The sequence below is a fragment of the Hyla sarda genome, chromosome 1 (assembly GCF_029499605.1).
Source record: "Hyla sarda isolate aHylSar1 chromosome 1, aHylSar1.hap1, whole genome shotgun sequence".
In the NCBI taxonomy this organism is placed as follows: Eukaryota; Metazoa; Chordata; class Amphibia; order Anura; family Hylidae; genus Hyla; species Hyla sarda.
In genome coordinates, this window is record NC_079189.1 from 85,945,946 (window position 1) to 85,960,631 (window position 14,686).

Genomic DNA, 14,686 nt, shown 5'->3' on the forward strand with positions numbered 1-14,686 from the left:
AATGGGTGGCGATGTAACACTACATTACCCCTGCAGAGGAAATTATAAGCTGACAGGGGGTCTCAGGACAGGACCTAAAGTGATCAGCTCATTGATAAGGTGATGCCTATTGATAACCCTCCTTTAAAAGGGTTCTGGAGGCAACGCCTGTTTTTCCATGGTACATATGATGCTATGCTATGGTGCTACGCCTACAGGTCTATGCAGGACATCTTTCTACTTCCGGAGACAGATACTCTCCAGCGGCAGACTACTGTAAATGGAAGGCAAGATTCCTCAAGCTGCAATGTTCTGTATTCAACTGCTAATGGTATACATGTCAATAATTATAATTCCCATGCAATCCTGCAAATACTCCGATGTTCAGATGAGAATAAAGTATTCTAAGTGACACTGCACAAAAATATACCTGAAGCATGCTTCCAAGGAAGCAGAAACTGAAAATCCTACAGGATGGGGCATGGCCTGCATGGAGAGCTGAGTGGTCACACATCGCTGTGCTCCCGCTACCAACTCCTGTAAAATATAACCCTGAGGGCTCCAACTCGCCCCATCTGGTGTCCGGGCAGTGAAGACGACGGCGAGTGGTGAGCAATCGGTGGGTGAGGGGGGCGGCATAGAGGCCTCGCTTTTATAAGGACAAGCCACAATTTTCTGGCCTTCGTGGCCAGGGATACACGGTTGCTGTGGCAACTCCCGCACCTATGCAGTGTGGCGGACGGAAGTGCTCCCCTGAAGTGTGCTGCTGCTGGGAACTGGTGTTAACTTCTGCTGTGCAGTTTACTGAATTTAGTCTCCGCCTGCGTTCCAAAGGATACAGTTATGCCATGCTGTTTCCGGCCCGCCTTAGGGTGGTGAATGGGACTACTACTTGGTTCTTCACTTCCCCGTCTGAGGCTCTGCAGTGGGTGGATGCAGCTCCTGCTGCGGCCCCTCCGGACCGAGTAGCTGACAGACTACTTCTATTGCTCTCTTATATGCAACATTGTATTAGTTAGTGTAGGGCAGCGGTACTCAACTGGGGGACCGGTGTCCAAATCCGGACCAAAGCCGCAAGTCATCTGGACCTCTGGCCGGTTCAGGGAACCGCCCTAAGGTGGCAGCCACTGTCCCGGCATTCATATGTATTGGTGTCTTTTAGACACCGATACAAAAGAATAGCTGAGCACTGCCGGAGCAAGGCACACTCTGCTCCCTGCCTGGCCATGCTTTTCCTATGATGCAGGCAGCGCGATCATCTGCTCTGGCCAGGCCTGACAAGAAGAGGCCAGAGCAGCCAGAAGAGGGACGTGGTACAAAGAAGCAGCAGGATCCAGCCGTCCGCGGGGCTAGCCATCCACATCCAGCGCTAGCAGGTGTCTTGGAGGAAGGGGGGGGGGGGGGGGGGGGGCTCTTGGTGGTGTTAAGGCAGAAGGGGATAAAAGAAGGGGGGGGTGCATAAAAGTGAAAGTAAAAATGATGCAGGGGTCTGGGGGGCAGAAAATTTAAGAAGAATGATGCAGGGGTCTTGGCAGGTGGGGAGTGTTAGTGCAGAAGGGGATAGAGGGGTCTGGGGGGGGGGACAGAAAAGTGTAGAGAAGGATGATGCAGGGGTCTTGGGGGGCAGAGGAGTCTGGAGAAGGACTTAGGGGTCAGGGGGGGCAGAGGAGTCTTGGAGAATCTGCAGGAGGAGGGGAAAGATGGGTCTGGAAGAGTACCTAGGGGTCTGGAGGAACTTAAGGCCCATCCACATTGAGGACATTCCTCCGGCATAAATCTGCTTGCAGCAGAGTCCTAAAGTTTTCAATGGTATTCTGCTGCTCGGTGCATACTGTGGAATCACCACAGTGGAATTCCCCCAGCAGAATGGAGGTAAACCCCAAGAACAAACATATTCGTTCTTTGGGTGGACGTCCACTCTGCTGGTGGAATTCCACTGGACTGCATTGTCATCTATAGAGATGGTGCAAATCCACTCAGTCCTATCGCCAATGGCTTTGGTGGTGCCTGCAGCAAGTGGACATTTCACAACTAAATGTTCACAGTGCGGAGATGCCCTTAGGGGTCGGATTCTGACAGACAGAGGAAAGAGTTTCTGGCAGTTTTATTTTAGGGGTCATGATGTCTGGCAGGGTTATAATGATTGTTGTCATACAGAGGAGGAGGATCTACTAACAAAGTAACCAATGATGTCCGGGCATCAGACTCTGCAGAGAAGATGGAGCTGAAAGAAGACAGACCAGAGGAAGAAGTAAAGAAAACAGAGACATCTCCTGTGAGTCATTATACAATTATGTATTCTCCTGACTGTCCCATCAGAGCTAAAATTAGGGATCGACCGATCTAGATTTTTTTTAGGGCTGAAACCGATAATCTGTGGAGGTTAAGGCCGATAGCCGATAACTTATACCGATATTCCGGTCTAAAATTATTGGCTATTTATCCCCTCAAAAGCCCCCCCCACCCCCCTCTCGGCAACGCCGCTGCAGATCATTGATTTAAAGCGGGCGCTTTAAATCAATGAACTGCAGCGGCTTTTGCTGTGCCAGAGACCGCCGCCGCCACCCGCTTCTCTCCCCCTGCCTGTCCTGGGGTCCTCTTCCCTAGTCCAACCACCACTGCCCCATTGCCTCCCCCACCCCCGGTTTTATAATTACCTGTTCCGGGGGCCCGCGCTACTTCTGGCTCCGGTGGCGTCCTGAGCAGTCACTGTGCTCACTGACTGTGACTTTGCGTTGAGGACGTCACTTGTCATTGCGCACAGCGTAACACAGGATGCCGTAGGAGCCAGAAGTAGCACAGACTCCGGGAACAGGCAATTCTAAAAAAAAAGGGGATGCAGTGGGGGGTGTGGTGCGGGGCATTATCGACAAGGTAATTGCCGATACCGATAACGTCCAAAATCTGGAATATCGGCCGATAATATCGACCAAACCGATAATCGGTCGATCCCTAGCTAAAATCACTTGTAATTTCTGTAGTGATGATGGGTGACACTGTACCCCAATCTGTGGCTCTCCAACTGTTACAAAACTACAACCTGAAGCTTTCCAGGCATGTTGAGAGATGTAGCTTTGTAACAGCTAGAGAGCCACTTAAACAGAGGTGATTTTAGAGTATGCAACTTATTTTATTTTAATGAGTGTCTACTGCAACACACACCCAAAAAAAAAAAAAAAAAAAGGGCTGCATAGTATAATATGCCCGGGAATATTGTTGCTCCCAGTCCAGCCCTGGAAGTGAGTGTATTACAGGAATTTCCCAACCTTTATCTCTATATAGTTGTGTCAAAACTACAGCTCCCACCATGCTCTTCTGTCTGCATGATGGCAGTTTTAGTTTTGCAACAGCTGGAGAGTTCATATGGGGGGGGGGGGGGGCACCTCATTCATTGTTTTAAGGGACACAGTGACAATATAATATTTGGGGGCCCAGCATGTGGTAGTTTTATATTCCGGGGCACAGTGTGAGTCAGCATTATAATCAGGGGCACAATTTGTGGCAGTATTATACTCAGGGGAACGGTGTGTGGCATTGTTATATCAGGGTCATAGTTGGTTATTATATCAGGGTCCATTGGTTAGTGTTAGTGTTGGGCAGGGTTTTGTTGGGGATGCATTTGTTATGCTTTGCATTTGTTTCTGTGTTTGATTTCCAGTTTGTCTGTATGCCTGGTCGTTTGTTGTGTGTGTGGTGTATGTTCCCGGAGTGCCTCAGGTGGTGGCATTATGTTCTGGGTGCCCTTTCACTACTACTCTGACATTTTAGTGGAGAGGAGGGGGTTTTCTGCTGCCGATTATTTTTCCAGGTATTGATATTGGTGTCACTTAAGATTGAGTTGGAACGTTAGAGGCCTTAACTCTAAACAGGCTCTGTGTTTGGACTTTGTTTAAAAGCAGTCCCCGCACCTTATTTTCTTACAAGACACCCATCTTACTGGTCAGAAAATTTTGGCCCTAAAAAGGGCTTGGATAGCAAGGGGCTACCACTCAACTTATTATTCCGCTGTGAGGGGGGTGTTTATTTTGGTAACTAAATCCCTCCCCCTTGATCAATGACAATTTTGGTGGGTTTGTGATTGTTCAGTGTTCATTACATGCCTTCAGTTTTCTTTTGGTGTCTGTGTCTCTCTCCCCCCCCTCTCTCTCCGTCTAAATTACTGACATTTCCCTCTTTGCCTGTTCTCCTCATAGGGGACTTTAATGTGGTCCCAGATCAGAGTGTCGGATCGCACTGGATTCTGGCTCTCCTGGACTCTCCAAAAGGATAGGGGATACGATGTATGATCACGGGTGTCCTGCCGCTGGGGCCCCACGTAATCTGTCACACGGGGGCGGATTCGTAACGTCACGATGCTCTGGCCACGTGGTCATCACGCTTCCCACTCTGAGCCTCCAGCGCTGCGGAAAGCTCACAAAGGTGGGTATGGAATTACAGATTGCGGGGGTCCCCAGCAGCGGGACCCCCGTGATCATACATCTTAGCCCCTATCCTTTGGATAGGGGATACAATGTATTAGTGCCGGAGTACCCCTTTAATAGGCAACAAAGACTTGAAAATCAATAGGTCACCAGAGCTTTACTTCTATTTCCCACATGCCTCCTGATCTACACACATTCTCATTAGACAATGTCAGTACATTATTAATAGATAGCTGGATGAGTGATCCCCCATATCTAGGCCATCTACTTTGGAAAGCAATGAAGTCTCCTGACCTTTAGAAAGTGAAACGTGAGTGATCTCTTCATTAAGGAAGACAGGAAAAAAAAAGACTGAAAGAGAAGAATATTTTTCTTCAGATGATCTAGCACCTTTTCCAGCCAGGAAGGAAGAACCTCTCTAAGGCTGGGTTCACACTACGTTTTGTCCCATACGGGAGCGCATACGGCAGGGGGGAGCTAAAAGCTCGCGCTCCCGTATGTCACCGTATGCGCTCCCGTATGCCATTCATTTCAATGAGCCGACCGGAGTGAAACGTTCGGTCCGGTCGGCTCATTTTTGCGCCGTATGCGCTTTTACAACCGGACCTAAAACTGTGGTCAACCACGGTTTTAGGTCCGGTTGTAAAAGCGCATACACTTTAAGGTAACAACAAACTGGTAATAAAACAAGTTTTAAAATAACCAAATGTTTTATTTCTACAGTTCTTATTACATGTAAACAGCTGCTTTATGGAAAATATATTGAGATTATGGAGGCAAATATTGCGAAATAATAAACAAATGGTGAAATCCTCCTCCCATTTCATGTCCAATCCCCACCATTTCATGACCAATCTCCCTCAAATATGGTGCTGAAGTGCAGGGGAGAAAAAAAACCTGATGCTTACCTAGTGCTGGTTCCCTGTTCGTCCATCACCGATCCCATTCTCCTCCAAAGAGTCTTGATGTCTTCTGTGCTTTTCTTCTGAGACAAGCAGCTGGTTGCATGACCTTCCCACTTAACCTATCACTGGCAGAGATAGGTCACCACTGCAGCCAGTGATTGGCCGACTGAGAAGGCTCTGCAACCAGCTGCTTGTGTCAGAAGAAGGGTATCACAGAGAAATCACCGGAACCACTCGAAGGCAAACGGGATCAGAGGCAGACCAATGGGGGACTGTGGCTAGGTAAGCATCAGATTTTTTTTTTTTTTTTAATGTTTCCCCAGCACCATGTTACACACACACACACACACACACACACACACACACACACACACACAGGGGACGGGTGAGAGGTAGCAGATGCCGGGCACACCCTAAAGTTGGGTCTGGGGTCAGGCCACCAAAATCCTAATGCAAGGTAATGATCGCAGGATTTTGCAGGCATGTAATCACAAGTGGATGAATTTGATTGTTTTTGCAATAAATCTTACAGCCCTTATTAAGTTATAATAAGAAAATAAGAACATTTTTACTTTGCTTCATGCTTACCCTTGGCCATCAAGCCTAATGTTTCCATTGAAATCATACAGATGTCTATTGGGGCTTTCACATTCAACTCTGCCAGATAAGCTCATTAAAGTGTCAATGTCTCTCATGTCTGCTGTCAGGGAAAGAGCCTGGAAAAAAAAAAAAAAAAAAAAGAAAGAAAATACAGATATTTAAAGAAAAAGAAAAAAAAAAAAAGGACATTAATCCACAAACAAATCCTTTAACCCCTTCAGGACCAAGCCCATTTTGGCCTTAAGGACCGGAGCGTTTTTTGCACATCTGACCACTGTCACTTTAAACATTAATAACTCTGGAATGCTTTTAGTTATCATTCTGATTCTGAGATTGTTTTTTCGTGACATATTCTACTTTAACATAGTGGTAAAATTTTGTGGTAACTTGCATCCTTTCTTGGTGAAAAATCCCAAAATTTCATGAAAAAATTGAAAATTTTGCATTTTTCAAACTTTGAAGCTCTCTGCTTGTAAGGAAAATGGATATTCCATTTTTTTTTTTTTATTATTCACATATACAATATGTCTACTTTATGTCTGCATCATAAAATTTATGAGTTTCTACTTTTGGAAGACACCAGAGGGCTTCAAAGTTCAGCAGCAATTTTCCAATTTTTCACAAAATTTTCAAACTCGCTATTTTTCAGACACCAGTTCAGGTTTGAAGTGGATTTGAAGGGTCTTCATATTAGAAATACCCCATGAAAGACCCCATTATAAAAACTACACCCCCCAAAGTATTCAAAATGACATTCAGTCAGTGTTTTAACCCTTTAGGTGTTTCACAGGAATAGCAGCAATCTGAAGGAGAAAATTCAAAATCTTCATTTTTTACACTCGTATGTTCTTGTAGACCCAATTTTTGAATTTTTGCAAGAGGTAAAAGGAGAAAATTTTTACTTGTATTTGTAGCCCAATTTCTCTTGAGTAAGCACATACCTCATATGTCTATGTTAATTGTTCGGCGGGCGCAGTAGAGGGCTCAGAAGCGAAGGAGCGACAAGGGGATTTTGGAGAGAACATTTTTCTGAAATGGTTTTTGGGGGGCATGTCACCTTTAGGAAGCCCCTAGGGTGTCAAACCAGCAAAAAAATAACACATGGCATACCATTTTGGAAACTAGACCCCTTGGGGAACATAACAAGGGGTAAAGTGAACCTTAATACCCCACAGGGGTTTCATGACTTTTGCAAATGTAAAAAAAAAGTAAAATTTTTTACCTAAAATGCTTGTTTTCCCAAAAATTTTACATTTTTGAAAAGGGTAATAGCAGAAAATGCCCCCCAAAATTTGAAGCCCAATTTCTCCCGATTCAGAAAACACCCCATATGGGGGTAAAAAGTGCTCTGCTGGCGCACTACAGGTCTCAGAAGAGAAGGAGTCACATTTGGCTTTTTGGAAGCAAATTTTGCTTTGGGGGCATGCCGCATTTAGGAAGCCCCTATGGTGCCAGGACAGCAAAAAAAAAACATATGGCATACCATTTTGGAAACTAGACCCCTTGGGGAACATAACAAGGGGTAAAGTGAACCTTAATACCCCACAGGGGTTTCATGACTTTTGCAAATGTAAAAAAAAAAGTAAAATTTTTTACCTAAAATGCTTGTTTGCCCAAAAATTTTACATTTTTGAAAAGGGTAATAGCAGAAAATGCCCCCTAACATTTGAAGCCCAATTTCTCCCGATTCAGAAAACACCCCATATGGGGGTAAAAAGTGCTCTGCTGGCGCACTACAGGTCTCAGAAGAGAAGGAGTCACATTTGGCTTTTTGGAAGCAAATTTTGCTCTGGGGGCATGCCGCATTTAGGAAGCCCCTATGGTGCCAGGACAGCAAAAAAAAAACACATGGCATACCATTTTGGAAACTAGACCCCTTGGGGAACATAACAAGGGGTAAAGTGAACCTTAATACCCAACAGGGGTTTCATGACTTTTGCAAATGTAAAAAAAAAGTAAAATTTTTTACCTAAAATGCTTGTTTTCCCAAAAATTTTACATTTTTGAAAAGGGTAATATCAGAAAATACCCCCCAAAATTTGAAGCCCAATTTCTCCCGATTCAGAAAACACCCCATATGGGGGTAAAAACTGCTCTGTTGGCGCACTACATGTCTCAGAAGAGAAGGAGTCACATTTTGGCTTTTTGGAAGCAAATTTTGCTCTGGGGCATGCCTCATTTAGGAAGCCCCTTTGGTGCCAGGACAGCAGAAAAAAAACCACATGGCATTACATTTTGGAAACTAGACCCCTCGGGGAACGTAACAGTGTTACAGTGAGTTCTTACACCTCACAGTTTTTTTGAAAAGTGGGCCTAAATTGAAAAATTTGATTTTTTTACACTAAAATGCTGGGTCTACCCAATTTTTAACATTTTCACAAGGGGTAATATGAGGAATTGGGTTACAAATTTTGGAGGGCTTTTTCCCCTGACTATAAAAATCCATCCACATATGGGGTAACGTGCTGGGCGGGCGCACAACAAGGCTCAGAAGTCATAGAGGTCACTTTGTATTTGTGGCCTATGGCATATCAGTAGCTGACGGTTACATACATTCCGAGGAAAATACAAAAATGAAACACCCACATGTGACACCATTACAGAAAGTACCCACCCTGAGGAATGGGTATAGGGGTAAAGAGGACATTTCTAACGCACAGGGGTTTCCTAAATTTATTTTCCAGGAATGGATGAAGGGTAGCTTTTGAAAATTGCAATTTTCAACCTATGCTCTGCTTCATCTTTTTGGGAACAACTAACATGTGACTCTGAATTGTCGCCTGGAAATACGACAGAGTTCAGCGAGAACTCTTCGCATTTGAGGCGGATGTTTGTTACGGACCTAACAGTTACATACATTCAGAGGAAAATACAAGAAAGGAACACCCATATGTGAGATTATTACAAACAGTACACCCCCTAGGGAAGGTGTATAGGGTGAAGTGGAGATTTGGAACAGATGGGTGTTCCCTTCATTTATTTTCCAGGAATGGATGAAGTGTACTATGGGGGGAAGAAAATTGCAATTTTAGAACTGATATGCCAATTATTTTCCCAGAATGATGACCCAGAGTACAGCCAAAAGTAAAAAGGATGCCCGCCCCAAACCCTATACTCTGAATCATCATTCTGGGAAGGGGATGTGTGGGGCCGTCCCTATTCTGTTACCTCAAATGCGCAACCCGCTCAGGTGGGGAGAGAGAGCGTTGCGCATTTGAGGCAACTGCAAACCTCCAATGCTGTTGACTCTGTGTCCCATGACCCATTTTTTAGGGGGAAGAAAAAAAAAAGATATTGGGGGTATTGAGAAAAAGGTTATTTTTTTTTTTTGGGGGGGGGGGTTTGGTATAAAATTTGGAAGACAGTGTACCCTGGACTGGTACATTGGAGTCGAATTGTGGGTAATTAAAATTAGGGCAAATTACGGAAAATTTAGTACTCCATGGAAGTGTGATACTCCCTGAAGCAGCCTATGCAGAGGCCCGGATGATCGGGGCAAGTGTCGCATTGAGTGGTGGTGTCCTTCCGAATCCCCCTCTTGCGACACACTCTGCATTTCTTCTGAGATCGTCCCTTCTTTCCAGTGTGGGGATCACACATGGAAAGTGTTGGCCGGGGACGATCCGGGGACCTGAAGTTACAGAGGTGCTCTGACCCGCTCTTTGGCGGTCACCATAGATGAGGGCCTTTAGAACTTCCTCTTGGAACTCCAGGTATGTCCCTGTGTTGCCAGCGTTCTTGTACAGTACAAAAGAGTTGTACATGGCAACCTGTACCATGTAGACCGCAACTTTTTTGTACCATATCTTTGTTTTCCGCATGGCATTATATGGCTTGAGGACTTGATCAGAAAGATCAACTCCCCCCATATACCGATTGTAGTCCAGAATACAATCGGGCTTGAGGACCGGTCCCACGGTACCTCGCACAGGGACAGGGGTGCTGCCATTCCCATGAATTGTGGTGAGCATAAGGACATCCCTCGTCCTTATACCGGACCAACAACAGGTTATCATGGGTGAGGGCACGGGACTCACCCCGGGGGATAGGAGTCTGCAGGGGATAGGAAGGAAGGCCTCTTTGATTCTTCCGGACTGTCCCACAAGCGAGCGTGGATCTGGCGGCGAGGGATGTGAAGAGAGAAATACTAGTATAAAAGTTATCCACGTAAAGGTGGTAACCTTTATCTAGCAATGGGTGCAAAAGGCCCCAAACGATTTTCCCGCTAACACCCAGAGTGGGGGAACAATCTGGGGGTTCAATGCAGGAATCTCGTCCCTCATACACCATAAACTTGCAAGTGTACCCGGAGGTACTCTCGCAAAGTTTATACATCTTCACGCCATACCGCGCTCGCTTGGTAGGGATGTATTGCCGGAAGCTGAGTCTCCCCTTAAAGCTGATGAGCGACTCATCAATAGCGACCTCCCTTCCAGGGACATAGGCCTCCCAAAATCTGGCCCCGAAGTGATTGATGACCGGCCTGATTTTATACAGGCGGTCATACGCGGGATCAGTTCGGGGGGGACATGCCGCATTATCAGCATAATGCAAACATCTCCGAATGGCCTCGAACCGGGAACGTGCCATGGCCATACTGTAGAGGGGTGTCTGGTAAAAGACGTCCCCACTCCAATATTGCCTGACACAGGGTTTTTTAACTAGACCCATATGCAGCGCAAGGCCCCAAAAGGTCCTCATTTCGGCTGCATCGACTGGAGTCCAGCCGCCGGGTCTAGCTAAAAGTGAGCCCGGGTTAGCGGCGACGAACTGTTGGGCATACAGATTCGTCTGTGTAACCATTAGATTAACAAAGTCGTCACTGAAAAAATGACCGAAAAAGTCCTTTTCAGTGAACCCGGCGATGTTAATCTTGATTCCTGAGTCGCCAACAAACTCAGGAATCACGGGCTCGTGGTCCGCTGGCTCAGCCCAGACAAGTTCTCCGGTACGAGGTACCAGTGACCTTGGCAGGGGGGCTTCACTAGTATGAGCGCCAGGGGGACTCATACTAGCATGGGGCACAGGGTCAAGGGCAGAGGAGGTTTGCGGCACCGCACGGCGGCGTCTCCGCCACCTTGGTGGCTCATCATCTGAACTAGATGATGAGGAGGACGATGAAATAAGGAAGGTGGGGTCTTCATCGTCCTCTGAGCCGCTCTCGGTGTCGGAGGCAATTATGGCATATGCCTCCTCCGCCGAAAACGCTCTGCGGGCCATTTCCCTACTCTAATGGGGATACGGGTATGTGTGTGTGTGGGGGGGGGGGAAACTTTATTGGTGTGTGTGCTGCGTGTGGTGTGGTGCGATACTACCTCCCTAACCCGCCCTAACCCGCCCTAACCTAACCTAACTAAACTAACCCGCCCTAACAGAAAAAAATATAAAATAAAAAGGGGACTTTTAAAAAAAAAAGGGGGGACTTCTAGCGCAAAAAAAACCCTGCGCCAAAAAAATAAGCGTTTATCTAATCAGTGGTGTGCGCACTGATTAGCGCTTGTGGCGGCAAGGGGCGCAGAAGTCAGAGGGGGGTCCGGCCACTCAGCCCAGAACAGTGGCTGGTGGCTTGTACTCAGACCCCCACACAAAAAACCCGAAAAATAAAATAAAAAAACGCTTAACCCCGGAAAAAATGCACCCGCCTGAACAAAAAAAAAACGCTGATCAGTGATAAATCACTGACAGCGGTGGGACAGGCTGCACACACAGGTACGGTCCGTCCACACAGTACACGCCTGCTACTGGTGGCACGGACCGCCTATGGGTGCAAAAAAAATACGCGTTAACCGAAAAAAGTGCCTTTACCACAAAAAAAAACGCTGATCAGTGATAAATCACTGACAGCGGTGAGGCACGCCACACACACAGGTAAGGTCCGGCCACACAGTACACGCCTGCTACTGGTGGCACGGACCGCCTATGGGTGCAAAAAAAGCGCTGGAAAACGCGTAAAAAAGCGCCGGCACCACAAAAAAAAAACGCTGATCAGTACTACGGGACTGATCAGCGGCGGGTGGGCTTTAACAAACGGTGGCGGACCGCTCTTTTATAACTAAGAGGGTCCGCACACACGCTTAGGGAAAAAAGAAAAAAAAAAAGATCTGCGCCAAAAAAAAAAGGCTGGCGGCAGACCGCAGCGACCCAGCAGGGCCGGGGTCACGCAGCTAAAGGTGCTACGGACCCACGGACACCCACTGAGGTACGCCGAAAAAAGAAAAAAAAAGAAAACTTTTTTTTTTTAACCCTAACCTGTCCCTACCTAAATCTAAAGCTATCCCTGGGGATTTCTGTGCCAAGGGGCCACAGAAAGGGGGCAAGGGGCACTTTTTTTGGACTCAGGGGATGGTGGGCAGCACGGGGCTCCGTCCTGCACACCAGATCTCTGTGGAATGGTGGGCAGAACGGAGCAACGTGCTCCTACCCCCCACCATCCCCTCCCATTACACTGTGATTGGTGTGGCCACTTTGGCCACCCAATCACAACTGTACTGAGGGGGGTGGCCACAATGCCAGCCCCCAGTACAGTACGGATGGTGATTGGTGGTGTATACTACACCACCAGTCACCATCTATATCCGGGTAACAGGGTCACACGTGACCCTGAGGACCCGGAACCGCTGCAGAACGCCGGTTAGTAGTTACCGGCGTCCTGCAGCGATCGCCGGTATAGGAGGTCCTCCGGACCTCCTCCGGCACACTGCCGGGATGTCTGCTGATAGAAATCAGCAGACATCCGGCTCCGATCCCCGCCCGGTGAGCGGCGGGGAACGGAATCGCAGCGCATCGCTCATCTGAATTGATGAGCGATGTGCTGCGATCGCCGACATGGGGGGACATAATGACCCCCCTGGGCGATATGCCGGGATGCCTGCTGAACGATTTCAGCAGGCATCCGGCTCCGGCGCCCCTCCGGCTAGCGGTGGGGGCCGGATTTCCCACGGGCGTATGGATACGCCCTCGGTCCTTAAGGACTCGGAATGCAGGGCGTATCCATACGCCCTATGTCCTGAAGAGGTTAAAAGACGTTGCCTAGTTTGGGTTAGGTTTCATTAGGTAAGGTTTATTACTAGGAGCAAATTATGTGCTAAAGCTTTACAAATGTGCCCCCGTTGTGCCCATGTTGTCAAGAAGTATTAACAAGATTCCTTAGTGCACAGTTATTTATTTCATACACTGCCAACATGTAATATACAATGTTTCAGGTGTATTATTTCTGTTCTTCATTCACCAATGAATTCCAGATACATATGGGAGAATGGGGGCGGTAGGACTGCTGCCCCCTCCCATCTGTATGCAGCCTTCACCACTGATGGAGGAAGGGAAATAATATGCCTGAAACTTTGCATGTTACAAGTTAGTGATGTATTAAATACAAATTGTTGTGACATCATGAGGAACACAAGTGGAGCTGCCAGTAATTGGCTCTTTAACCCCTAATTTGGCAATGTGTCCCTTGAATTGAGTAAGCAAATTGGCTTTACACCTATCACACCTGTACAAGTCATGTGGCATATACCAGCGGTTAGACAAGCATGTGTCCACTTTCTTCCAAAAACAGAGTCATACATGTCAACAGGTTACATGTTTGTATGTCCCCTCCCTATACACAGAGCACTGCTGAAGAAATCAATTCAGTGTTACCTAAGAAAGCAAGAGTGCAGTGATATAGTAGAGAAGTCCATACAATTATCTGCAACTCAATTGACTGACACTGCCTGTCTCTTTCTTGTGCAGTCTAGTATGTTCTAGTATATTCTATGAGATGCAGCTTGGCACTGCTTTCCGCTGCCTCCTGCATCAAAAGAAGACAGTCTAAAGAGCTCACATGATGTTTCACAGTGATCTGTCTTAGATATACGGTAACTAAAAGCAAGGGCAGTGATTAGACTCTACCCCTCTACAAAGCCAAGGGCACCAGGGTAAAGGTTTGCTGCTTTAAGAGAGCCATATCAGAGGGGGGAATAGGAATAAAGATAGAAGAAAGCCCATGCATGTCACATCAACTAAAATATGTATAACATGAGACACTGCATTATTATAGCCTAAGCTGAGAAAGAAATATCTAAAAAGTTGCTATTTTTCCATTGTTGTTAAGAGAAGTGCAAATTATCACATACCTGCCGAATCTTAAGATTGGTCTCCCCATCAAGGTTTGAGGTTTCAATGTAGCACATGGCTTGTGGCTCACTGGGGTAGAATAAGAGATGTATAAGGACCAATAAATATAGAAAATGCAAAAACTATGGAATTTGCTTTATTTATGTTTTAACTTAAATAGTAAACGTAGAACACACTTCTCACAAACTGCAGAGGAAGCACTCAATTACTAGATGCATTAAAGAGGCAAATAAAAAGCTAAAAGAAAAAAGCTAAACTTCAGACTAAAGCCTATAAACATACATCTAATTTACCTTAAAAGGGTTTTTTCCCCCCCAAACGGTGACGTATATGGTATATGCCATAAACGTCTAACAAAGCAGAATCCAATCTATCTCCAGAAGAGGAGTCCTCCAGCCCCCATCTCACCTGAATGGAGAGGTGGTAACTTGTGTGGTGCTCTATGGGAGCTCTAAAAAAAAATCTGAGCCCTCGGGACCCCCATTGTGGAAACAGGGATGGATCACAGAGGAACGCTGTATCTTAGCCATGTCGAAAATGAGTAACCCTTTAATGGAAATCCTGTAAGTGTTAAGTATTTCAGACTGAAATTTTATAAAAGGGACTCAAGATAAATGGTGACAAACTTAAATGTGTTCCTGTTTCATATATGCAAGTGCCCAA

The 14,686-nt window shown here is 46.4% G+C and overlaps 1 protein-coding gene across 3 annotated transcripts in view; it reads right to left on the bottom strand.

Moving 5' to 3' along the window:
* Positions 1-14,686, bottom strand: part of ATP8A1 (ATPase phospholipid transporting 8A1) — a 212,785-nt gene that overhangs the window by 102,926 nt on the left and 95,173 nt on the right. For all 3 annotated transcript variants that reach the window (XM_056557206.1, XM_056557223.1, XM_056557214.1), the window contains exons 9-10: positions 14,023-14,092; positions 5,894-6,021 (exon numbers count right to left, since the gene is read on the bottom strand). In XM_056557206.1, coding sequence (XP_056413181.1) covers positions 5,894-6,021; positions 14,023-14,092 — 198 coding nt within the window. The remainder of the gene's footprint in view (positions 1-5,893; positions 6,022-14,022; positions 14,093-14,686) is intronic.